We start from the raw sequence: 26875 nt of genomic DNA on the forward strand, positions 1-26875 counted from the left end.
TACTGGGAAGCCGGCCGACAGCGTCGGCAGAGTTCCTTACTGGTGAGTGCGGTTCTTTGGTAGCCGTCTCCGCGGCAAAAGGTCACATGTACCGCATTTGCTACCATGCAGGCCCTCCATCTTTGTTTGACGCGCCGTGATAGATTATCACGTAAGGTGAGCCGTCGGCGCTGGTAAGCTCGAGGGCGTGTGTTCGGTTCCCGGCCACGGCGGCCTCATTTCGATGAGCACGAAATGCAAAGGGTACCCATATGCTTACTTTTAGGGGTACGTTAAAGAGCCCTAGGTTGATTGGTTGGTTGCAAAACTTTATTGAGGTCCCGCAGACGCGCGCCTTGCAGTACCTCAGTCACGTCCGGAGTTCCCCGCTACGGCGTGCCTCGTAATCACATCGTGGTTCAGGCACGTAAAACCTCAGCAATTATTATTCCATGTTTGTTTCCCGACACTCCCGTCTTAGTGTCCAGCTTGCTACTTTTATTTTATTATTTTTTGGGGTTTTACGCCCCAAAACCACGACATCATTATGAGAGACGCCGTAGTGGAGGGCTCCAGAAATTTGACCATTTGGTGTTCTTTAACGTGCGCCTAAAGTACACGGGCCCCTAGAATTTCGCCTCCATCGAAAATGCGGCCGCTGCGGCCGGGATTCGATGCCACGACCTTAGGGTGAGCAGTCAAGCACCATAACCATTAGACCACAGCGGCGGTTCAGCTTGTTACTTTTGAGAAAAAGACTCATGTCTTCGACTACAATAAATGTGACCGTTGCCATCGCAGTTTTCAATCTAAACGCTGATCAGGTACGCAGCTTATGCGCAGTTGCACTCGAATCATGGTAGCGCAACGCTTTTAAATGCGAATAACTCTTATTTAGCTAGGACGACGGCTTTCGAATGGTTGAACGATCTAACCTCCGCTGTGACGTCACCCACTATCTGCTGTTTTTGTGGCGTTTGTGTCACTATACTGTCGGCGCAGCTGTGCTCGAAATATATGTCATAACTGGGAGGTGTGGTAGTACGTTGCATAAAATGTGTCTAAAGTGGGAATGAATGAGTTACCGAGGTATCGCCTAAATGTTTTTCGCTTCACATTGACAACTGACACTGGTAGATTTATTTCGTAACGTTTTATTTTTAAGAAATTCAGCCAGTTCCATGCCGTGCCAACCATCTGACTGCAAAGCTGCAAGTGTATGTGATTGTCTAGCGAGATCACGTGGTGGCGTAAATCCGCCGCTAGATTTGAAATTCGTGTGCTTACACATGATTGGTCAACTTGAGATCACCGGACTATCCCGCACGGGCGATGGCGTTTCGGTGAACGCCTTTCGTCACGTGATTTGCCGCTAGCGCAGCTAGAATTCTGCGAATTGTGCGCTCCCTATCATCAACATGACCCTCTTAGGCACCCATAAATGCATGTTCGGTAAGCGTAGGTGTATAGACCAGTGGTTATGACACTTCCCTTTGGACCACGAGGGTCCGGGTTCAGACCCCATCTCAACAAGAAAATGTCCGTGGGAGTAAACAGCGCAAAAATCAAGACGACGCACACAGGAAGAAAAGACACGAACAGGCGCTGACTTTCAACTGAGCTTCTTTAATCATGGGAAAACATATAAACATCGCACCGCCGAAACGGTGCATGCGCAAAGAACATTTGCCTCTTCCCTCGCTCAAAAACCAAAGCAACGCATGCCACATGTCTCATCTTATTCCAAGATATGCAAATTCCTTATCATGGAGTGTCACCGACGCCTAACTGACACATGCTTGCGACAGTTTAGAGATGTGTGCAGCCTCAACAAGTTCACGTACTTTCTTGCTTCTGTTTTTGTACAAAATTGTAGTGGAACCAAAAACGGGCGTACACTCACACTGGCGCCAATGCAGTGATAAGAAATGTCCTTCTTTACTTCCGTAACTAGCCTGCGCTGGCACAGAGTCGACTAAGACACCCTCAGATGAAAAAAAAAGTGAGGTGCCAGCAGGCTGAGCTTCTGGCGCGAATAGAATTTCGCGGAAGCCGTCCTGTACTCGTTGCTACTTGGCTGTCTGATATCACGTTATCGCATAAAACAATCGCAGCACATGTCGTGACAGCCATTTTCCGTAGGAACCCTATTTTGGCCCCCACTAGCATTTTGCAGAAAGTCTCGCTTTTAAGTTTGCAAAATGCCTGTGATGCAAAAGGTCGTTCTTTACGCCAGAGGCCAACAACTCACGTGGAAGTATGCATGACGTAATTGGATGTAAAGTTTACAACCTTGGACTATAGTTTGTCATTTGTCGATAATCATCTGGCGCCGGTGTCACGGAGTAGTCACTTCGCTGATGAGCCATGCTTCGTTTTTCATGTTTCGGTAGTACGAAAATGGTTGGTATCAGTTTCATAAAGCAGTTAAATTATGCATTTGTCCTATTGCGAGATTCTATAAAGAACGTCACACAAGCCACGGAAGTATATTAACTGTTGCACAGTGCAAATGCAAATATCGAACCTTCTTCAGATACCGTCGCTAATGGGGAACATATTTTGCATAAGCATGAGAAAATTCACCCCATGGAGAACAAACTGGAAAAAAAATGGCAGCTTCTCCCGTAATTGAGAGCAGATTGGTTGGAGATTATACCAGCCACAATCTTATGCGTATTCGCAAGGTCACACTCCGCCAAACTACACTACGCCGTGCACTCGTCCATATGGACGTCATTATTTTCCTCACTGTGCGAGATAAATCTTGGGATTTTCCGCTCGTGCCGTGATACCGCGACCTCCAAGATTACCTCTGGCAGCGTGCCGTTTACTAGCACAGCGCCTCCTCTATTTTAAAGATAGAGGAGGCGCTGGCTCGCCCACCGCGGGCATTCAAAAGAGGCTTGGCGTTTGCGTTTAAAAGAGCAAGTGTATGGTGCCCTATTTGATTTTGGAACATCGCTGTTGTAAATGACAAGTGACATTTCAGCGTACAAGAAGTTACAACTTCAGTTATAGTGTGAACAAACATTAATAACTCTGAAGCAAGATGTCTTGTGACTTGTTTGGGTGGCATGTAGTGTATGAAATGCTGTCTTGTACGAAGAGTTGACTACCGAAAACCGCGTTTTTCCGCTTCATTTTTGGGCTGATTGCCAGGATGTCTCGTTTCGTTCTCGCAACAATTCCCGGATGATCTCGTTTGAGTGTCCGGATAACGGCGCTGGCTTTTCGCTCAAAGCCACTTGAAGGCGCCGAACAGGAGCTAAAAGCATTTCATGCTTAAAATTATTCATGGCGATTAGAACAGCGCAGCTATAAATGAACGTTCGACAACGTGGATCTTGCAGTATTTCGTATGTAATTTTGAAATATTAAGTCGCACTAAAAGCAGAGGCTTTGCAAGGCGCCCTGTGGATTACGAACAGAGCCCCCCGCTTTTATTGGCAAACGCACAAAACATATTATAGTTGTCTTTGTATGAGCTCGCCCTAAAAACGATGGCGGAGTGTGTTTATACGAGAGCGAAAAACAATAACTGCACTACGGTGCAGTTCACGGCCTTTCTTTTTTTCTTTTTCTTTTTTTGAGCCAGTGAGTTTACTGAACCCGATTAACAGCCGGATGTCGTCGTCCGCACTTAAAATAAAAATGACGATGAAAACAGCGTCGTGATACTACGAGCACTTCTTGTACTAAAATATCGTACCTCGCAACACACATGCTCCCATGAGAGCTATAAACATAAAGGGGAGAGCTATAAACATAAACGTTAAATCGCCGTCTGCACCATAAGGCATCTTTTTTATTCATGTTCTCAAGACAGCACTGTGTCCTCAAGCTATTTCACGTCACCTTGTTGTTTATTCGACGCAACAAGTCATTAAGTGACTCAGCTTAGTCCACTTATGATGCGAAAGCTAACGCTAGGATATGAGTGAGTGATGAAGAACCTTGCATAGCATTTCATGCCGTTCACACTGTGAACGTTCACCAACAGTGTTGGCGCGTAGTACTTAGACAGCGTGGTTGTCATGACTTTGTAGTGCAGTTACGTTCTCTCTCCTCTTTCATTTTTTCGAACCCCCTTTTCCCTTCCCCAGCACAGAGTAGCCAACTGGAGATCTTTATCGGTTAACCTCCGTCGTTCCTTTACCTTTCTCTCTCAGCAGCGAAAGTTCGTCAGCCTTCGCTCAAGACGTTAACGCTATTTTTGTGTACAGTGAATTTGCAATTTATATTGCCTTTCTGCTCGTAGCAGTGAACAGTCCCAAATGAACGTCCTTTCTGAGCTAGTAAACGCGGCAGTTGTCACGGGCCGACAGAGGCTAATTTGACGCTGTGGATCAATCCATTGAAAATTAGGACTTCGTGGAATCCGTTGCCGTAAAGTCAGGTTATAGCACATGCATGCCCTGCACCTGACCTGGTAATGTTTGTTGCGAATAACATTTCGGCTCCGTAGACCATGATATTCGTGTTACAGAAAAATGTGCAAAATGCATACATGAGGGCGCTGCACACCGTTCTCTTGCATGCCAGCAATGAAGTTTGAGAACACTAGAGCAGCACATTCACAAAAGCCTCCTGCGCCTACTTACCATTGCTCCACGCTTTGACTTGTCTCAGGCCAGTTTTTGTTGGTTTGTTTTAGTACGACCAGGTCATTATTATGTCTAGTCATAGTATGGGCAAAGATGCCTGTGCATAATTTGTCAAAGTATCAAAGGCAGCGTCCGAGGCAATCTTTAACTAGTTTTAGTACACTATAAATCTGGTTCTAACATTGATAGTGCACCGCCATAAAAATATTTAGTTGCCTCGTGCCTGCAACGGGCATTGAAATCGCCAGTTTCAACCTGACGCAAATGAAACGTCACGAAACATGAGGAAGCTGGGGGCACTAACCACAGTCCCCGGCACTTGCAGAGTTTGCCGCCGCACAATAACAGCTGTCGCATACACTCATGTGGGAAGCGCTTAGTCACCTGCATAAAAACCGGAATATTCTATACACTATCGACGTATGCGTGGGTTAATAATGAACTGATCCAGTGAATCAGACCTGCGACGGACACGGAACTTCTGGATCTTCCGCTGAGGTATTCGGTTAAAAAGCAGTTCAGAGATGCCTTTGCTCGAGATGCTGCACGAGAGAGGACATAGAATGTTGTTTTTGGCGTTGTACGCTTTTTTGTGCGCGCGAATTATTGATGTGTTGGCCGACGTGCCCTTCTACCCTGAAATGGATTCCACCCTTCAGCGCTACCAGGATCTGAGCATGGTGAAGCAGATTTATTTAACGCACTGTTTTTTTTTTTTTCTCGCGCGAGTTGCTAGCCTTGCAAAAATGTGGAAAAACGAAAGCTAGATTCTTTTGAACTGTGGTGTTGTTGAATGAGTGTTAAGAATCCCATGGACCGTCAAGTGAACAAATATCTATTATGAGCGTGGTCAATCCTGAATTTCATTTCGAGCTGAACGTAAGGAAACTAAAGCTTTATTTTTGTCATGTCACGTGGGTTGGAACAAAAATTGACGTTAGCCGAATCGGAAGGTGAGACAGGGGAGGCGAATGGAGTCCATGCATGCAAAAAAGATTCGGCAGATCCCACGTACCGTGGAAGTCGATGTTAAGCGAAGCATGCGGCGGGAAGGTGACTGTGGCGTAATCTTTCTACAGAGCGAAACGTTACAAAATGACGCTAAAGATTTGTATAACTTTTATACGCGCACATATATGTTGAAGAGCCGCACATGTGTTATATAACCAGTTGTTTACAGTTGGGTAACGCTGCCAACGGCAACGTGGGTATTACCACTAGAAGCGGTAAGCTGATATATAATGCTTATACTTGTCCCTTATGATGGAGAACGCACGCACGTTTTACGAATCCGTGTGCTTGTATGGAAGAGGTTCTTGACAGTTCTTGAACAAGGTCATTATCATCGTGATCAGTGAGCCCCAGCAGCTGGCCATGACTTGTTATCGGATCCGGTCGTGATCGCGGTGACGAGGGGTCCATGTGTAGTGAAGTATGTGGTATACTACAGCTGTTTGAATTCGTGGATGCCTCGGTCATTTCGTCGACAAATTGTCTGTCGATATAGGCCTTCGAAGCTGGTAGGCCTGGATAGTGCTCCGTGGACGAAGATCAGTGAATGGCGCTTGTCTTATTTGTAGACTACCTGGGCACATGTGGCCTACGTAGCCTAGTCTACAGAGCGGCTGTCAATCAATCTGGCATCATCCTCGGTCAGCATGAGGCCATCGCCCAGCCTCGTAAGAAATTAAGAGGACACTGCGTCGTTCTGGTGGACTAAGTGCACTTTACGGCGCGATGATGTGAATATCATACGTAACGTTCGTTATTATGTATTCCTCCGGGCTCGTGCAATGCTTCAATATAGCTTGCTGAATCGTAGGAATACAAATGTAATGTTTATTAAACTGCTGTAAAAGCGGAGCGAACACTGGAACCACCGACGTTAATCTGATATGACACCTGTATCGTAGGAGTATCATGTAGTGTTTATTGCTTTCTTGCAAAATTAGATAGCCAGCACCACAACCACAATTCACGTTGCACCGACATTACGCCTGCATAGGCTGTTTTTCGAAACCAGTTTGAAGATCTGGTGTGGCTCTGTGGTAGAATACCTGATTGCCACGCAGAATGCTTGAGTTCGATTCCTGCTGGGATCCTAATTTTCATTCTTTCCATTCGTCGCGTCAACGCTGGCGACGTCGGTTTTTCTTAATGGTGTCCCATTTAATTACCAATGTCTGTTATCGCCATTCCTGGGTATAAACTGTCAATCACCAGTGGCGCATACCCGTACACCGCGGCCCGTGGTAAACGGGTATGTGCCACACGTGTCTGGAGGAAAGCGTTTGACGACGTGCGCGAGATGATTTTCACGTTATTCATGTCATGACCCGACAGTCATATTCGTCAAATCATCTTACTCTCCCATGCCAAGTTTGGTCTACACCAAGTTAAGGGGGCGATCATGAGAACACCCAGACGTAGGCGGCTAGATAGATAGATAGATAGATAGATAGATAGAAACGCCCAAATTGTGAAAGGTTCGCTAAGAAATGCTTCGCATTTAAAATAGTTGCGTGTTATTTTGGAGGCCACAGGAAAATATCGAAACGAACATAAAGAGCTTGTAATTAATTTGTCTCACTGGTGTTCGTATCCTCAGGGTGTCATCAGAAGGTGTCAGTAACTCGATCGTGCTTAACAATAACAGTAAGTTTATGTGAATACTTGTGCCGTTCCATTTATCATGCACTCAAGGCTTGCGGTTACGGTTCAAAGCTGTCGTCACCTTGTTGATGTCCAGCATGTTCGCCGTGCACGCTAAATAGCCAGAGACAACATGGGGCCGTATGAACGAAAACGCTGTATGTTAGAATTGTTCGTTAGAGAGAGTTCCAGTTAATTGTTATGTTTAACGTATCATTAACGAAAGCGGTTCCGCAGTTGCCGAGGGCACATACGAAGGAAAAGGATTCGTAATTTAGGCTGTATTTCAGTCTAATTTATTCTTTTCTTGCCACGCATCGCGCTGATTGGCTATCGTGATCAACGACGACTCTACAGGCTGCGAGTCGCATTAATGTCAATGTCGGTAAGGGCGAAAAGACTCCAAAGTTAAGTTGCCCAGTCCATACCCAGCTACCCTGGCTCATATTTTGTACAGATTCCCTTCATGTAGAAAAATTTTAGTCAATCGATTTTCGCCCGATTCTTTTTTTCTGACCAGAAGGCTAGCAAATCCCAAAGCTAGAGCAAACTAATCGGCAACTCGATGCGTACAGACTCTGAATGCAGCAGAGATTCCTGCCACAATGCGGAAGGAGGCTAAATTATCCCAAGCAAGGTACGTTGTTGGGCTAGTCGGTTCATGGCTTCAACACGGTTTTAAACTGCGCGATGAAGACGTGACGAGAACAGGGGCACGTACGCGCACGCAAGCGCAGATTCACTTGTGTGTGTGCGCACCTGTTCCTGTTTTTGTCCTGTCCTCTTCGCGCAGTTTAAAACCGCGTTGAGATTATTCTAAAAGGGGAAAATTTCCCAACAATCTGCCATCTCCTTTTGATTAACTACATGTTCCCAGTAGCGTGACCTCGCATACCGAACATTGCGCGTCACAACACTCGATACCACTATGGAGCTGAATTATAAATTTCTTTAACACGTCCATTAAAAATACCAAACGCCTTTCATGACTTAATAATAGCCATCCTGTTCTCAGTGTTTACTAAACAAGACGGAGTGGACGCTCGTGTACAGAAATTTCTACGAAGACTTGTACTTCGGTGGCGTAAAATGCATCAAGTTTCATTACCTCGAGCTCAACGTGGACAACACCGTGAAGACTATCTCGGACACAGGCGGAAGCGTCCCGTAAGTGATTTCAGTAAATGCGTGGCATTTTTTTTTTCACTTTTTCGCCTTTCAGGTCAGTAACTCTTAAAGAAAAAGTTATTTACTGAGCGTTTATTTTTAGCTTCTATTTCAGTTTATTATGTTCACTTTCAGTTTTTTCGGTTTAACTTCACGTTAAGTGAACAGTCAGTACACTACAAGAACATATACTTCAGTTTATTATTCTTTGAATAAATCTCAATGCATTTCTAGATAATATAAGGTCGAGTGTCTAATATTAAAAAAAGAATGTGCTACGGGAGCTTCGGTTATTAAAGAGGTGAGAAAACGTTCATTAAATACAAGCGGCGACAGCCTTAGCACTAAAGAAAGGGCGGCGGACAGATTGACAAAAGAGTGCTCGTCCTCATCCAAGTCCGTCGTCGCTAGCTCAAGGCTGAGGTTGTCGCCACCGAGCATGAGCTGCCAGCTAGTCCAATATGGCATCGTCATTTAATGTATAACAAGCTGCACCAATTACTTTTATTATTCCATTTATATAAATCATGTATGGTGACGTTACTGTTGGCCCTGAAATGTCCATAAAGGCAACTTAGAAAAAAAGTGTAACGGGAATGATTCTGTACGCAATAAATGAAGTTACGTTAATTACGTCTTTAATTATAGATCTCTCTGAGGCTTAAAACAAATGAGTTGTTTATCTTCTGAACGAAAGAAGGGGAATTTCAAGGACACTCTTTTCTTTAAACACAACATTATAAAAGATCTAACAATCAAGGCAAGGAAAGTATGAGGTATGTTAGTTGTTGTAATCGTGATATAAATGTGAGGAATTAAAAAAAAATAAAGTGGACGAAACGATAACTTGCCGCCGACAGGGACGGAACCTTCAATCTTCGAATAACGCGTCCGATGCCCTACCATTTGAGCTACGGCGGCGGTCATCCTCCCGTCCACTTTATCGGGTATATCCGTGCATTTAAACCTGGGAGTGTTATTCAGCGCCGCTCGTAGCCATGACAGCGAGTATGTAACACTATTTTTCTGCCTGCTCGAGTCACGTAGCACGTGATCTTTTTACGACCTGGCTGCTGACCAATAATCCCTCGCATACTACCTGAAGGCATGACGTTGGCCAGAACGAGAGCCTTGCTATGAGTGAACAAAAGAAGGGGAATTTTAAGGGCTCGTTTTTTGTTTTTTTTTAGACACAATAATAATGAGAACTAACAGGCAATCAAGCCAAGGAAGGCATTTGCACAAGCCGGGCTTGTTCGGACGCCTCTGACTTGTGGTGCAGTCCCGCACGCTTCAGTGAATTCATTGTCTCAGCGCAGCGACCTCCTCCCCAAATTTGAATTATTGGTCGAATCTGAAAAAATACAAGCTTCGCAATGGATGCAATAATGAAAACGAAGCCATGACATGCCTCTCACAACAGCCAATCTATGGTCCCCGGCTTTCCGGGTGTAAAGGTCGGAAATTAAGTTTTGGAACGAAATGAGGCGTCCTCGGCCGCGACTATCATCAAAAACCTGCACGAATATAATCATGCATTCTAAACAATGGCGGCACAGGTCCGAATGAGTAAAAGTAAGGGACAGAGTTGGCGCCCTTCTTCGATTATCAGCGGGAGAGAGGGGCGCCCCTCCAGCCTCTCTCCCCCTCCTCGGCGCACGCCTATGGTCAGCACATCATGGTTAATGCACGGTTGCATAAAAATCTACCCGAGCGCATGCCTGTAAATGTTAATCCAAAACGCTGCGCATTTTAAAAGACGCAGGAACGCCTTATAACCACGCGTTGTATATTCCAGAAGCCAAGTGGTCGGCCTTGGTTCATCGTCCAACTACACAGCCGAGAACCTAATATTTATTAAAGCTGGAAAATGTGAGTAGGCAGTGTAATAAAGATTAAGAACGCGTGCTCTGTAGGTCTATAACTGCTTGCTGAGACTATTCCACTTTTATCAACTTTACATGGTCGGTCCGTTAATGCATGATAGGCTCAAAACAACCTAAACTATGCAGTCTGATTACGCACGCCATAAGATTGTAAAATCGCATGAGGCGGCGCTTATACGCGCCATGTATAATCCGCAGGCGCGTTTTCTTGTTTTTATTTTTTTTTTTATTTTTGTAGAGGTCTGGGGCCAGATTCACGAAAGCGCAGGAACAAACAAAAAATTAAGGCAGCCACACGCTAGTGGGGCAAATACTGATGAATCAGCGGATCTGGTGGCGTTCTTTTCTCCTTTCCCTTCTCCTTTACCCTCACCGCCTTTTCCCACTCCATGCTATACGATACGACACATATGACTATGCTATGTATCACTCTTTCCCCACCTCCTTTCCCTCTTCGTCACCCTAACTTCCCTTACCTACAGATTCATTTACTATAGTGTACATGGCTACCCCTTGCTATTCTATGTTATGCATGGCTATTCTATGCCTGGCCCTCTCTTCTCTTCTCCCTACTCTTTCCCCTCACTTCCCTTTCCCACCTCCTATACTATACTATACGTGGCTATGGTATGCTTTTTTTTCTCTCTCTCTCTCATTCTTCCTTTCTCTCTTTCTCTGTTTATTTCTTTCTCTTTTTTGATTACCTTTCTATCTTTATTTGTCTTTCTGTTTTCTCTTTTTTGTGTACGTTTCTTTCTATCTCTTTCTCTCTCAGTGTAGTTCTTTCTTTAGAAGAACTGATAGTTGGGCCAGTTGGTGATAATACTTGAACATGTTTAACTTCGCGCAACGGCAGGGGCGTAGCCAGAAATTTTTTTCGGGGGGGGGGGGGGTTCAACCATACATTATGTATGTTCGTGCGTGTGTTTGTATGTGTGCGTGTATATATGCGCAAGCAAAACTGAAAAATTTCGGGGGGGGGGGGGGTTGAACACCCCCAACCCCCCCTTGGCTACGCCCCTGCGCAACGGCGACGAGGACACAAGAGAATGTTTTGTGTGTCACATGGGTGTGAGGGTTGAAGTGCCCCTTTTTTCGTTCATGTCTTCTAATAAAACATTCAGTTGCGAGTCAGCGCTGTGGTTTGTCTCCTCTTGTGTCCTCGTCGTCGTTGCGCTAAGTTAAACATGTTCAAGTAGTTCTTTCTTCTCTCTCTCTCTCTCTCTCTGTGCTCGTTCTGTCGCCGTCAGAGTTATTGCATCCCACGCCGGACAAATGGGCGCACGTGTTGTGGGAGCGAAGCAGAAGAGGACGAAGAGAGCGCGTTCATGACAGTAATTTCTGTACGCACTTCCCGGCGCTACGAAAAGCCTAAACAGCTCCGATTTTTAAGAAATATTACAACATACAAAAAGATGCTCGTTTTTATCCGCCCCAAATGGTATCTTAAGAAGCGATACAACATCGTGTAGCCCTGTGTTAATGAGCCCTCTTTGATTCAATACAAACATCACATTTCCGTTGCAGTAAACGCCACTGTACAAGTACACGTCATCTATAGAGACTGTCAAAAGTGCGTCGTCCTGAGGCACCCTTATGCAAATAGAGGTGAGTTATGGTCATATAAAATAAACCTTGAAACTATCCTTGCTATTTGCATGGCCATCTTAGTTCGTCCCTTCCACCATAAGAACCGAAATTGAAGCAGCCGTATTTTATTTCTTTTCGTTTCTTACATCTGTGAGACAACACAAATGAACATTAAAATGTCAGCAACGTTGCCATCTTTAGGCCTTTCCCGTATGTTATGTATGGGTCATTTCTGAAAGGAATTTGACGTCGAGGAACATATGCATATTGATCTCCAGAATGACCCAAGTGTGGGCGCCGGTTCTGAAACAGGGTTTTTGTTCCACGGTTATGTTTTAACATGGGGTGACAACAAGAGCTGCCGCACGAAAAAAATCGCGAAGCTTGCACTATGTCGCGCAAGACATGAAAGAGTGAAACTAATCTGGTTGCTTCTAGGTTGGTGCTAGGCTTTAGCTACGTTAGTCACGACACGGATGTGCAAACTCCAGAACCGAGCGTTCGCACCTCTCGTAGATCTACAGGCACGTCGTCCTTGGAGTAGGGCCTAGAGCCCTGCACGGGCTCGGGCTTACCCAAAAACACGAGCCCGGCCGGGCCATGTAAAGTAGCTTTCACGGCGGGCCCGGGCCGGGCTCGGGTCTGAAGCTTCGGGCTTAGTGTCTGGCTCGGGTTTAAGGTGGCGGGCGCGGGCCGGGCCGGGCTTGGACTGTGCTCAGTTTTTAAAGGGACACTAAAGTGAAACACTGAATTGGTTTGAATTGATAAATTGTGTTCCGAGAACTCTAATATCATTAATTTCGCCATGATAACTTTACTAATACAGGAAAAAAACAAGGTCAAAGTTCGGTTTTTAAATTTCGCGCCCAAATCCCCGCGCGTGACGGCACGGATTTGTCGTATTTTGGGGACATTTGCAGAACGGAATTTCCTGAAACTCGGTATGTTAAGTCTATGGCCTCCTGAAAGGTCAATGTACTTCATTTTTACCGATCAGGAGCTACGTAGACCCTATCTGACGCCGTCGAAATCTAGGACTTCACGGCGTCTGTTGCGCGAATTTCAAGGTGGCGCCGCCACTCGCATTTTCTTTTTGCGCGTTTTCTCGCTTACGAAGAGCCTTGTCGCAGCGAGCGTGGGGATTTTAGAATTAGGAAAGATATAATTGTGAGATAACAGAAAAGATTGTTTTTCTCTTCAGTGTCCCTTTAAGATTCTTGCACATACGTAGTGCTCCTCTTTCTCTCTTTCTATACCTTTCTCTGACTTTCTATCTTTTTATGTCTTTATTCCCATTACTTCTATCAATCTTTCCCTCTCTCTTAGTGAACCCGTGGTGAGCAGTGGCATTTGCCCAATTTCTATGGCACGTACCCGTTGATCATAATAGTTTTCTCATAGACCGCACAAAATGGCCAGCTCAAACATCTTCGCTGTTAAAAAATGTTTCAGAGCAGTCACGTCTCCGTAGCTCATGAACATACTTAAGAAAATAAAAATATATGGGATGAAGACAGTCATGCGTGCGACCCGCCGCTAGCGAGACGTCCGCGGACCGGCCGCGTATTTGAGACCTCTGGCTTAGGGGTTCCTCGCAGATGTACTTCCGGTAGGCCCCTTAAAAGAGCTTACAACGCGTCACATGCAGGCCGCTCCTCCAGCTTACGCTGTGACTGTGCTGCGTGTTCCGCGCAGCCCTGGCACTTTTTTACGCTGCACAAGTATACAACTTCCTGTAATTATCTTGTGCTTCGCTCTTTACCTGGACGTAATATTTCTCTAAATCATTGCGTCGGGTGTTGACTGATAAATTGTATTTTGTTTGTTGAGAGCTTTTCTGTCGCTACTAGTGCTGATACAACATTAAAAAAGTTTGCTGCATATTCAAGTGGGATCCGCAGCGCTGTCAAGTTGTTTCTAGCTGTCACACAGCATTCCGCGCAAAGCCCACCATGTGGAAGAAATATGTTGGGTACGTGTGTTCCACGCAGGTTACGGGTGCACCTACTGGCGTAGTAGCGACTCGTTGCGTCAGCAAGCCGAGGGTTGCGAGTTCATCTACGATGAACTCTGCGGAACAGTACCAAAGTACCGCATTTACGATCCAACGTGCACGCCAGAGAACTTCGTTGTACTCTCATGGGAGCGTGTAGAACCGCCGCCGACACCGCAACCACCATGGACTCGACCATCAATTTGGCCGCCTCTGCTGCTTTTTCCATTTGTACCACCTGGGCTCCCTTTACCACATATACCAACTGCGCCAACTGTACCACCTGTACCGCCTGTGACACCTACCCTCCCTATGCCACCCACACTTACGCCACTAGGCAAAGATCTGAATAACCTATGGAACCCATGGAAAATATAGAAACCATGGACGTCGTTGTGGGAGCGGTTGGGCATTTTTTTGGTCATGCCCCGGAACCATCTGAAGCCGAGTTATATGTAGGAGGCGGTAATCAACTGGTACTAAAGACAAATAACTGCGTAAAAGAATAAATAAGGAAACCATTCAGTTTCAAGCACGTGCTGTTGTAAGCGGTCACAGCAACGTGGCTAACAAGCAGGATGTTAACAGGGGCTGTTCAAGCTCTGTGAAACAGTCGTCGAGGCTTAAGGGTATGTATACAGTCGCGCTCAATGTCAGCTGCCACACGGCACACGTGGTCAAAGGGATCCCAAGCCTGCACGGTGAGATCGGTGGGTGTTAAATTGGTTTACGAAATAACAGTGATCGCAAGTTTGTTCTGTTCACCCACTTGTTCTTATGTCGGCGACACCGCGTTGTTTTGCCGCTATTTTAATCACATCTGCCGAGTTGCAACTTACATTCGGTGCGTCTGTATGTGTCCCAACCCCTGATATATAGCCAGTGACTACTTATTTACTTATTTATTTACTTATTATACAATCAGGTACATCGTCAATGAAACACGCTGCGTTGAAGGAACATTGGCTTGGGCCATATATTTATGATAAATAGCAACAACACAAGAGAGAGAGACAGAGAGAAAGAAAGCAAAGGGGTCGAAAGCTAGTGAAGTCAACCGAACGAGTGTCCGATTCGCTACCCAACACTGGTGGTAAAAGGATATGTGCTACAAAGAGACAAGAAAGAGAAAAGGGGCACAACAGAACTGTAATTAGTCGCTGAGTCTGTCTGGCTGCTCAGAAACTGCAGTAGGACAAAATAAAACAAAACAATACGAATATTGTGGTGACGGAAAATTGGGTAAAAAAAAATTCAATCGTTCAAGGCACACAGAGATGCAGTTCCATGTAGAGTACTGGGTATTGTAGAGTCTGATGGCACTAACGATGAATATTGTTTCGGTCTTCTCGTTGATTCAAAACAGCACGCGCACTCATCTTCACACCAAGTCTATTGGTCGGTTACAACCTGAGAATATATGCGAGCTCCGTCCCCAGTACTGCGGCGCGCCCATCAATCATCGGCGCAAGGGAGTCGTGCTTGCAATGGTGGTTTCCGTTCTTACCATAAGTAACATTTTCGCCGCTAATGTGAATACGCATATTATGAAGGAAATGTTCGTTGTCCCTCGGTAAAATATTACGTTTGGTTGCAGCAGTGAAGTCGGAACCTTTGCCAGGAATTTCAAGTTTTCGACCGAAGACTAGAGACACCAACTTGTGCCAGTATGGGAATGTCACCTACCTAAAATACACGAGGTGCTTCACATCACGTGGATAAGCAATTGCAGCTCGATTAGACATTTATGCAAATTCTGTCTGGGTGGGGCAGCGACGGCCGTGGGCGGAACGCACATTGATTCTTAGTCTGTAACCGACTGTAGCATGGTTCAGCATCGCTTCAGCCGGTCGAGTTCAGTTGGTCCGCGCGAATTCCTGCGCTTCTTGGTGAAGAAACGCTTGAGGAAGTTCTTCTTTTTGCCTTTCCGCTTTGCAGCGTTGTTTTCTGGCGGCTCGACGACCTCCTGCATTTACGACACGAGAAACTGGTAATTCACATAGAAGAACCAAGACCATTGCGCTAAATAAAGGACACATGAAAAGCGCTCAAGTAGTCAGTTTCGTAGGACGTTAAGAATTACAAGTTAAGTTACAAGTTAAGACTTACGCATTTTTTCAAGACCTGTTTAAGACGTTCGATTCACCCTCAATGACTTACCAGATCGATCGTATGGATGTCGCTGGCTGCAGCCGCGGCTTGCCTTCTCCTTAGGTTCCCGGTCGCCTACAAGAAAACAATGCTATTATTAGTTTGATGCCCATTGAGCGATGCTGGGAAGCTGCGACAAGATCTATGCAGCCATTTTTAACCACTCTACTCGCGGTTATCCCTATGAAGAACAGCAGAAGCTCACACGCTTGTACTGGTACGTGTGTACACGAATTCCGTATTAACAGCGCAAAGCGGCAGGGCATAAGAAATGACGAAATATCTCGAACAGGGAACAACGTAATCGACTGAGAACGTTGACTTAATTTGATGCGTGTTTCTCAAACTGCGTCTTCTTACGTCTGGTCCCCAAATGTACAACTTAATGTATTACCAAGTGTTCAGCAGACTTTCGCCTTCAAATGTTACAGATAGTGTAACATGCCACCGCTTTTCTTTTTTTGTTCTGCGTACGAGCAAGATTTTAGTACAGCGGAAAATAGCAACTTGAAGTGATGGGCACTGGTTTATACAAACAGTACGTCAAGAGCCAATGATAATAATAATAGTAGAGATTTTACATCCAGAAGCCACGATATGATTATGAAAGACGCCATGCTACAGGGCTCCGCAAATTTCGACCACCTAGGGTTCTTTAACGTGCACCGAAATTTAAGCACACGGGCCTCTAGCCTCGTGCCTCCATTGGAATGTGGCTAGGATCCGATCCCGCGACCTTCGACTCTCAACAGCCAACGTTTCGACAAGAATTATCGTTGTCAAAACATGTGTTCCTAAAGTATCTCTATGTAGCTTTGCATTGCGTAGAACGTGGCACGCCTTTACTAGGAAGTAGCTTACCTCAGCGGGACTTTTCTGACGTCCGTCAAGCAACTCGTCGTGGACTTCCACTAGGCAAACCCTTTCATTCATCTCCTGGAACGAAATACCACAAAAACAGCAAAACTTAGGCAAGGTGCGTACGTTCAGTACAAAAGATTGTGTTCGATTTTATCGACTATTGAACAAATATTTTGGTTTTAGTGTGTTTTTTTTCTCTGTTTATTGCAATTTCATTGTAATTTTCTATGTTAGTGCCCTCTTCTCCATGGCCAGGTTTATGTTTCTTTCTCCCACTTGTGCGGTCGCAGACTTTTATCTTTACGCACTCTTGTTCGGTTGTGAAGTATTGGTCTTGTTCCTTTTTTTTTTTTCACGAATAAACTTCTTGTTTGGAGTCCTCCTTCGCGTAGTGTCATTTCAGTTAATGTCTTCGCCGTTGAATTTTTGAGCGCTGATCTGCTTTGCGATAGCTTCGCTTATTGACTCACTTGTTCTTTTTTGGGGACTGGTGTTATGTAGGAGAGGGGCATAACACAAGGAAGATGTGGGCACATGTCTCATTAGCGGGGGTGCCCTTGGTATCCACCCCTGGTAAGAACTGCAATAGCGCACTCGTAGCTCTTTGCTGCGGCGACTTGTAAGTTAGGCATTCAAAGGGCGATGATAGACGAAGAAACACACGGCGCGAACACAAGTAGAAATTTATTCATTTATAAAGGTTTCGTCTACCGCACGAGAGTCTGGTTCACAATGATTGTCTCCAATGCTTCTGTTGTTCACAACGATCTGTTTGTTTCTTCGCCCATGTTATTCCCCTAACAAACGAGATTACGTCCAACTCTCGGCACGTAGCCCCTTGCTACGATGACTTATGAGTTTGCCATTCACAGGGCGATGAACATAGGCATGCGCAGGGTTCCTCATTAATGTGGGAGGGAGCAAAGTCTCACTGCATCACCCTCCCCCCACCGTCCCCCGTTGTTCGAGTTCGAAAGAAAACAAGCTTCGTAGAGGATGCAAAAAGGAAAACTAAGCGATGACGTGCTTCGAACAACGGCCTGCCTTTAGTCCCCTGCCTTATGGGGTTAAAAATTGGAAGTAAACAGCTCTTGCAATGCATAATCGGCGGTCGGCCGCCATTATCGTCAAAAGCTTGCATGGTCCTAACCTTGAACATTATTTTTAAGAACGATGAAAGTGCACTAGAAACAGCAACACAAAGAAGGCACACACACAGGCCTTTTACGGTTCTTAAAAATGGGCGACCAGCGTGCCCAGATTGCCACCTTGGTGAACTTGCACTTCAAACAATGACGGGACAAGTCCTACTAAGTAAAGCTGTGGGGCAGACTTGGCGCCCCCCTAATCTGAAGAGGGGGGGGGGTGCGGCCGCCCCCACCCCTGCCCCCCTCGTATGGCCGCCTATGGCGATGAATAGGAAAGGTGAAGCGATATACTCACGCGGCTCTCCTCTTTCGGATCACTCGTGCAGCCTTTGAATCCGGTCACCGCGAGGCTTAGCAGTAGTCCAAGAACCCCGCACACGAGAACGACGGGAACTGCAACGTGGGCCCCAGCCGCCAGGGAAACTCCTGCGCCGACTGTCATGATCATTGCACCACCAAGCTGCGTCTTCTTGCAACGATTCGACTCCAGGCACGATTTCAGCGCCACTCGACTCGCAAAGTCCTGGAACCACTCGTCGATTTCCTGCAAGGTGCAGCAGCCAATCGCTGAAAAAGCACCCTGGACTGCTTGCCGACACATATCCGAGAGCAGGGGCATAGATTTACCATTAGCCATGGGAGGAGGGTGCGGCCCAGCGGGCGTCGACAGTAGGGGAAGGGTGGGGCTGGGGGAAGCCGAACTAAGTGCACCGCGGGAGGTACACAAAACAACTCTGTTTTATAGTGAAAAAAAAATTGAAAGGTTGTTTACGCAGGACCCATTCTACATTCCACCGCTGTACTACATCTCTGGAAAAACTCACGGGGTCCCTTATGCATTCGTTTAAGACGACTCGAAGGCGAAAGCCATCTTCTTTTTCTCCTCAATCCATGCATTGATCGTCTCCCGCCAACCTCCAAAAGCTTTCTGCGCCTCACCTCTTTTTGCACTGCCTCCGTGATCAGCGCACCTCTGACAAAGCGACGATGCTGTGTGATGAAGACATCATGTGACATCGACGTGTAGTCACCATGTGACATCATCATGGCATGATGACGTCATATGATGACGTCATTACGTGGGAAATTTTTGCATCACTTGACGCCACCGATGGTCAATTTTTGCGTTTGATTAGGTTTCCAACTAAGACGTTTGCCTTATAAAATGCTACCTCTAAGTTGTAGCACTTGGGTGTGCGGGGTGGTTTGTGTGTCAGACCTGTAGGATAGCAGCGAACGTACCTGTTTAAGCTTCTCCAAGTACGGCTGCGAGAATAGATCGCCTCCCATCTTGGCGATGTTCTGGAACCTCGTGAGGGCGTTTTCCCGCTCTTCGTTGTGGTAGGCCCTGAGCCTTTTCGCGCTTATCCTCTCTCCCTTGCACCGCTGCGTTACACGCCAAGAAGTTCCTGTATTTTACAAGGGCTTTTTCCTACCTCTGTAGGCTCAACTTACTTGGGTCATTCTTGTCGTGTACAGCTTCAGTGCTTTGAACACCGCCGCTAAGTTGTTCGCTCTCGCAGTCGCCTGAAATAGGAAAAACGTTAAGGCCCGCTATCTCGTATTTAATCCCCTGCCTTCCTAGGCCTGCTCTACCAACCTTCTGTAATCGTGCAAGTTGTGAGAAGCACGATAACCTCAATGATCATTTGTGACCTGATTCAATGTGTATCTAGTAGATGCCTTCATTTATTCAACACTATCCAGCATAAGCCAGTTGTGGATAATGCAAGTAATCGCCTGTAGTACAAAAGTAAATACCGTAGTTGGACTCACGAGACTCGGTGAGTGACTGTTAGATCAGCCCATATTTTTCGTCAAAGATTAGGAACGTACCACACTAAAGCATGCTGCCATACAAGACTAAGAAAGGCAATGGCTTCATGGTATTAAAAATGCAATATTATCTCGATGCAGGCTCAGTGCAGTGAATGAATTGTCTACAAACCATTATTTAACACTTCGCTGTGCTCACCTGTAGCACCGACATTGGCTCAGGAAGTTCGCCTCCATTGAAGACGTCGACGTATGCCTGTAAACCCGAAAGGCGTCAGGACATGCGGACTTGCATGTTAGCAAGGTACTTTACTTTCATATAGATGTGAAACTCTCCGCAGGTGAGTTCCTCGCCGTTTATCTTCTTGACGGTCAGGTTGTCCGGAGCTAGCAGTGAAGGAACCAAGTCCTGCAGTTGTTTCTTGAAGTCCTCGTCGATTTCCGAAAGGCGCCCATCAAACGATGTACCCGTCGCCACCTGTATTCAGAACGAGTCTGTACGGTTTCAGTCCATATGGGACCTAGAGCAGCCACTGGAGGCACTGGCGATGCTGTACTTTTGACTTAGAAAGTATGATCGCCTGAAATTTTACATTTGCAACATCGTAGATCTATGCTGGAGCTCCTGAGCATGCTGCCGAACACGAGACGCGCGCGAGTTTTTGGTCAGTGTTTCCGTAGTTGGTTTGAAAGGGCGCTGGTATGCGCTCTGTGACTCACCGAAAGGAACACTGAAGGAAAACACTAAGCCAGTTTGTACTAAGGCTATTAGCGATTCTTTGATAACTTTAGCGTTAATATTGCCATAAAAGATTCATTACTAGAAGTGGAGAAAGTGCAGAAAACGTAATTAGTACATCATATCGTGTAAAAACAACCGCCATATACAGTCAAGCTTCGGCGGTTGCAACCAGTACCGGCGCAATAGACGCTGCGCACGTCATACAGCTTTCCACGTAATCGGCGACCTCCAATAGTTCTAGGAAACCAATCAACTAATGGCACGCTTGTCCGACCAGTGCCATCTGAGCACCTCTAGCACCGCAGCTTCCACAGCGAGCTGTAAAAGCCCATTCACACAGGCCACTAGCATCAGTCGCGCGACCATTTGCGACTGGCTATTAAAAATCGACTCGATCTATACGCGACCAATCTTCACACCTGCGTGCGATCTATACCAGTCGTCACACCGAATTCGCGTCTGTTCACATTGCCATTGCCCCGTAACATAAGCTACCGCCGTCTTCCTGCTCATCTGATAGGTTCAGAGGTTTGCGACTGCTGTTGCGCGAGTGACAAATCTAGCAGCAAGCGACTGAGCAAAGCCAGTCGCCTGACGACCACAGCGGCAATCTGCGACTGTTTGCGACCAGTCGCTTTGAGACTAACGTGGTCGCGTGACCTGTGCTAGGCGCAGGAGTGGACGAGCCTTAAGTAAAGCCAGCCGACTGCGTACCTTTGTGCCAGGATGCGGCAACAGGAAGCAGTCCATCTCGGTGAAACTCGAGTCGATGTACTGCCTCAGCTCCTGAAGCTGCTTGGGCTGGTGCTCCGATATCTGCAGACGTCGCTTCAGGATCTCCCGCCCACCGTCAACGCCGTATTCTGCGTCCCTTAGGTGATACCAGTCCCGCACCAAAAATAGTAGCTTTTGGAAAGGCTTGCCGGCCCTTTGCTGCATCAGAAAGACAATTGAAACGTCACTTAGATGTCTATGACCTTGTAGCACCAGAAAGCCGATGAAGACAGATGGACACAAGCACTGACACCCAACTCATATTTATCTCATTTTACAACACATATTACACTCGCGGACTTTTCTTGGCAGTGAAGCGAAGGCTGCAAGCCAAATTGCTATAACTGTTATATGTAGTTTCACAATCGCGTCTGTGTTTTTGCGTGAGAAATACAAGAAAACGTTATTATTTTCTACAGGAAGCGATTCGCATGAGGACGCGGCACTTGCAGTAGGCATGCATTCTATGAGAGCTTCAAACGGCCAATGTTACGCGCCAAGATGTACCTTTCCTCGTGACACGGCTGCGGTGTCCACCGAGATGTGAAGCCTGGCTAGCGAATTAGAAAGCGATGCGAAACGGCCCCGATTACGCTATACCGCGTTCTACGCTTGCAGGCCTCTAGTGTGCTCCAAGTTTTTCTCTTGTTTAACTTTAAACGTTGCCATTTTGCGTTTTAGCGCATGTGAGAACGTCGTGCCTTTTACACGTGTACCTCAATCCTTAAAAGTCGTTTGCGTATTCAGGTGGGCGTCCGTTTCCCGCCAACTCGCCTCAGAAACATGCGACAAATTTCGCCCACAAATGCCGCGCAGCGGCACGAAACGCGCACCACAGTACTACATCGCGTATATATCCACTTGTCTTCTTGTCGAACTTGTATTCTTCAAAGCTGCAGCCTTGAAGAAAAGTTCGCTTGTCGAAACATCGGCTCCAGCCCACACCCCCTGTTTACAAATTGTTCATCGCGTAAGCAGGAGTACATGTGCAGAAGCTCCGCCCCCGTAGCTTCCCTTTATTCCCAAGAAATGTCAATCAGTATAGAGGACCCACATCTTGTTGCTCCCCATGGCCATTTGTGCGTCTCCTGGCGTATCCCTTTTATTTACTAGGTGAACAGTAAGTAGCTCGAACATCGCAAAAGCTTTATTTTCGCTTTGTTTCAGTCACTAGTATCACTACCCCGTCCTTGCCAATTGTGAGTTCCAGCCTTAGCTGACATTTCCACTTTTTCTGCGTTGTCTTGAAGCCATGTGTAGAAAAATTGTAGCGCAAAACAACACAAGGACTGACAAAGAACACGCCACGGGCTTGTCCTTGAAGCCACCTTTCTTTCGTGCCGTGAAGCGTTGCCGTGCGGCCACCTACATCCCAAGTTTAGCTCCGAATTTACTGTACTTCTTGTGTGGGTTATACGCGAGAAAACACGGTATTTGTAGCATCTTTTTGTAACATAGAAAAGTGAGAGGCTGTTCGCATTCAATACGTACCTGCTGCGCAAGCCGGCCGTAGTCGGCAAAGAGCTGTAAATATTGCAGGTCGCTTTCTTGAATGTTTTGAGAGAGGTTGTAGACCAGCACCGAGCTCATCATGGTGCTCAGGGCGAAGATGGTGGCCGATTCCTTGATTGTCGAGTGATCGTCGTGCATTCCTTGTGTGTCCATCAAGAGCACAGCGATCTCCTGGCCTTGAGATGTCTTGACCTGCAAAGGCGCCAGCCGGGCTAGAAGCGCGTGCGCTTTCGACTTCTCTATATATACGTACGAAAAACGTTCTGCATAATTGTGCTACCTGGATACGGTGACAAGGTTTTCATATTATGTGAGAATAATAATCTTTGGCACAATACACTTAGCAACTTCTTAGATGGCTTGCTGAGGTTGAGCGTTGGGATAGTTGGTGCCGCATAAACCAAAGGTCTCACAGCGCATGCAACGAGGACGAGCAAAGAAGAGACACACACAGCGCTGAACTAAACAACTGGCTTTTTCTGCCACGGCAATATACCTATATGCGCATTTTCACAGGAAAAAAAAAGGACAGAGCAGACAAGGTATACAAAAGTCAGTCAAAGGAAACAGCAACCCATCATCGATATCACATGTTTTGCGATAAAAATTCACTTTCCTTGCTCGAAAGAGCAAGCGACGCAACACTGATGCACTTTTTATCGCGTTTCAAAATTTCCCGGGCTTCTATGATTTCTCGGGCTGTCCTATTTTTGTTTCTTGCGAGCACATGTGTGTGATTGAAAAGAGGCCAGCACCCGCAATCCCGACAATGAATTCCCACATGCTCACTGATAGCCCTACATACATTGTACTACCTGTGTTCCTTAAGACGTTCACTAAGGCACCTTCCGGTCTGACCGACATATTCACTGTGACAAGATAGTGGAATATTAACGGTGGTTTCTTGGCCCGCGCGCGCTACAACTTGCACCGTCAGGCGCGCCAAATGGCTGACGCGGGTCAAGAAACCACTGTCAACTCATCGGCCTACCGCTGCAATGGAGCCGGCGAGTCGTGGCTGCAGCTGATTTCGTTCGCTCAAACCGCGGCTGAACGCAGCATGTTCGCTGCGCGAGAATGTACTAGTCACATGGTTCTTTTTGTAATTTGCGGGCTTTCTTTGCAGCTTGGAAAAAATGGTATACGTGAGACCTTCTTTATCGCAAATAATGCAATGGGGGTTTCTGAAGACGCTCTCGAACTTTGTAAGTCGCATTTCTTGCCTAAAGTCAATATTTAGCAATTTAGTTAAATAATCCTAATTAACAAACTAATTAATTGCAAAACAAAAAAATGTATGTAGCGTGCGAGGTGGCTGTCAACAATTTGCAACTGATCTCAGTCGCCTGCGTCTAATATTGTATTTTTTAACCCTTGGCTAAAGATAGCTGGGACACCCGGTACATTGCCGTGGCAGGAAAATAAAAAGCCAGGTGTAAGTTCAGCGCTGTGTGTGCCTCTTCTGTGCTCGTCCTCGTTGCATGCATTGTGAAACTTTTGTATTCTTAGATGGCGTCTTTCAATCGGCCTCAGAACAGGTGCCTAATGCAATAATGGTGGGGGTTAACGTCCCAAAAGCACGATATGATTATGAGGAACGCCGTAGTAGAGGGCTCCGGAAATTTCGACCATCTGGTGTTCTTTAAGGTGCACCTATATCTGAGTACGTGGGCCTCTAGCATTTCGCCTCCGTCGATATGCGGCCGCCGCGATCGGGGTTCGATCCTGCGACCTTCGGGTCAGCAGTCGAGCACCACAACCACTAGACCACCGTCAGAACACATGATTGGCGTTTTACGTGTACCACGGAGTCGAGCTTGCCCTGTGCGTTAGTGATTTTTCTCTGTCCTGCGTTAAAGCTGCGCTATCCAGTATTTATAAAATCTCTTATACCGATATGCCGGAGTCGTATGCCGGTATTTCGAGCGACACAAATCATGCTAATTGCCGCTTTGGGTAGCAGCCAGAGTCGGTTCTCTGTAACCTTTTATCTACATTGAAATAAAAATTTCAGCGTCTAGTGCACTACACAAAGCAATGAGCTATAGAGAGAGAGAGAAGCAAAGGAAGGCAGGAAGGTTAACCAGACGCACCTCCGGTTTGCTACCCTGCACTGGGGTAGAGGGATAAAGAGGCGAAAAGAGAAGGATGAACAGAATCACAGCCACACTTGAGGCAACACATCAAGCGCAGACCTGTTGACATTAAGTACGTCAGTAACGCTTTTGTTGTCTTCTGCGCCTTCGAGGCACATGTCCATGGTAATAATCGGCAGATAGACCGTTACTCCCAACAAATTTCTTTTCAGGGTGTTTCACTCATATATACGGGGATGAGTAAAAGCCTTCGCGAATCCATCCCCATATATATGAGAGTGACGCTCTGAACATAATTTTTTCGGAAGCCAACGCTTGTCTTCGTCGGCTTTCACTTCGTCGTTGTCTTGTGTTGTACACTAGATGGGGAAATGTAATACCAACATGCCCAAACTTACGTTATACGTTATGAAAAAAAAAAAGCTGTTGTCAGTAAAGGTTTTGAACGGGGCTCGTGTATGTGTTTGAACGTAAGATCAACAGTGCGTCCTTCTCACCAGAAACACTTCGTTCCACACCAGAATGCCCGTTGTGTGCCGTTCGCATCCATCGCGCCACTTGAAGCCTCGCAGAGGGGAATTCTCATCTCCAAGCCAGGAGCTTCGATTCGAATTCTGTAAGTACCGGAGAAAGAATCCCAGCAGGAATGACTTGCCCGTGCGAAAGGCGCCGGCCACAGATACAACCGCCACGGGCTTGTCCTTGACACGTTCATCCAGCAGGAGGCGCTTCAACGCACTCTCGTCAAGTTCGATGCACTCGTCACTGGTGCGGACGATTTGCAGCTCGTGGCCGCTGCCAACTCCATCCGAGACGGAGCCCCTGCACAAGTCGCAGAAGGTGCGTGTAAAAAAATTTTCGGCTAGTTCCACGCCGTTAATACCGTCGGACAGCGATGCTGTAAGCGCGTAAGCGCATATTTGATTGGCTAGCGAGATCACGCGGTGTCGTAAATCCACCACTTGATTTGAAATACGCGCGTTTACACATTGCGAGCATCATCATCATCGTTTCGAGCTTCATCATCGTCATAATTTAACACCATCATCATTTCGATCATGATCATCATTTAGTTTTATTTATTTTTTCAATCCCTCTCCCCCCTGGTCACGTGACCTGCGTGGCTACTGCTACTCCTACTGTGACGACGACGACGGCACAGGGTAGGCTGAGACAGTTTCGAAAAAGAGATACAGAAGTCATAAAGGTTAACCGACCGCAGTTTTCCAACTGCACGTACTACTGACTGACTGCCGCTGATTTCCCGGCGCACACCAGCAAAATGCAGATGAGGCCAGGAATGGTGGAAAATCACCGAACAAGGAATGTCGCTGGAGCCAACGTTTCGATAAGGGGACTTGCCATCGTCATGAGAGAAACTGCATTCCTTCCTGGCGGAAAGCACTTCATGTCCTGATCGAGGCTAATCATATTGTTGAAACGTCGGCTTGAGCGACATTCTTTATTCGATAATTTCTCATCTCTTCAAGCCTCCATTTTTCCTTGACTTCTGGCCTTGTATGGACATTGGGACTGAGTAACACTGAGCGCTTCATGTCTCGCCGTACCAGAGTATGTGTCATTGTCATCTCACTCCCCATATTTGCAACAATAAGCTCAGATAATGCAGACGCCATCGTCTGGCGCAGGTCAGTGGTGGAAATTATCGAGGAGCATTAAGTCAGGTGAAACTTCAAATGTGCCAGTGAGCTAAAAAATGGCATTATATTAATACGCAATAACTGAGATGTTAAATACTTGTAAAATTACAGAGCCATCGGCTTACATTCAGTGCTATACAAGATGATTACGAAGTTAACTTCAAAAAGTATAAGAGAAACACTGGAGGTTCAGCAACGTAGAGCCTGTTGTAGGAAGGTGTAGTCTACAATGGAATGTACGTCATCAATCAGGTATTCTGAAGGACTTGGAGAAGGCTCT

General features: G+C 46.3%; 2 protein-coding genes across 2 annotated transcripts; one reads left to right on the plus strand and one right to left on the minus strand.

The window, feature by feature from the left end:
• Nucleotides 1-5168: 5168 nt before the first annotated feature.
• Nucleotides 5169-14551, plus strand: LOC119401372 (uncharacterized). The gene is made up of 5 exons (XM_037668109.1): nt 5169-5266; nt 8254-8405; nt 10204-10277; nt 11819-11899; nt 13873-14551. Exons 1-5 carry the CDS (start codon nt 5228-5230, stop codon nt 14250-14252), a joined length of 726 nt encoding a protein of 241 aa, XP_037524037.1. The 5' UTR covers nt 5169-5227; the 3' UTR covers nt 14253-14551.
• Nucleotides 14552-14761: 210 nt separating this feature from the next.
• LOC119402545 (atlastin-2-like) lies at nt 14762-26535 on the minus strand. The gene is made up of 12 exons (XM_049418698.1): nt 26529-26535; nt 25432-25832; nt 22818-23030; nt 21267-21485; nt 20124-20288; nt 20010-20066; nt 19490-19561; nt 19277-19420; nt 18330-18578; nt 16887-16961; nt 16035-16100; nt 14762-15840 (listed from the first exon to the last, which is right to left on the minus strand). The coding sequence occupies exons 1-12, from the start codon at nt 26533-26535 to the stop codon at nt 15706-15708; spliced, it is 1803 nt and encodes a 600-aa protein (XP_049274655.1). The 3' UTR covers nt 14762-15705.
• Nucleotides 26536-26875: the final 340 nt, after the last annotated feature.

The sequence above is a fragment of the Rhipicephalus sanguineus genome, chromosome 8, assembly GCF_013339695.2.
Source record: "Rhipicephalus sanguineus isolate Rsan-2018 chromosome 8, BIME_Rsan_1.4, whole genome shotgun sequence".
NCBI classification, from domain to species: domain Eukaryota; kingdom Metazoa; phylum Arthropoda; class Arachnida; order Ixodida; family Ixodidae; genus Rhipicephalus; species Rhipicephalus sanguineus.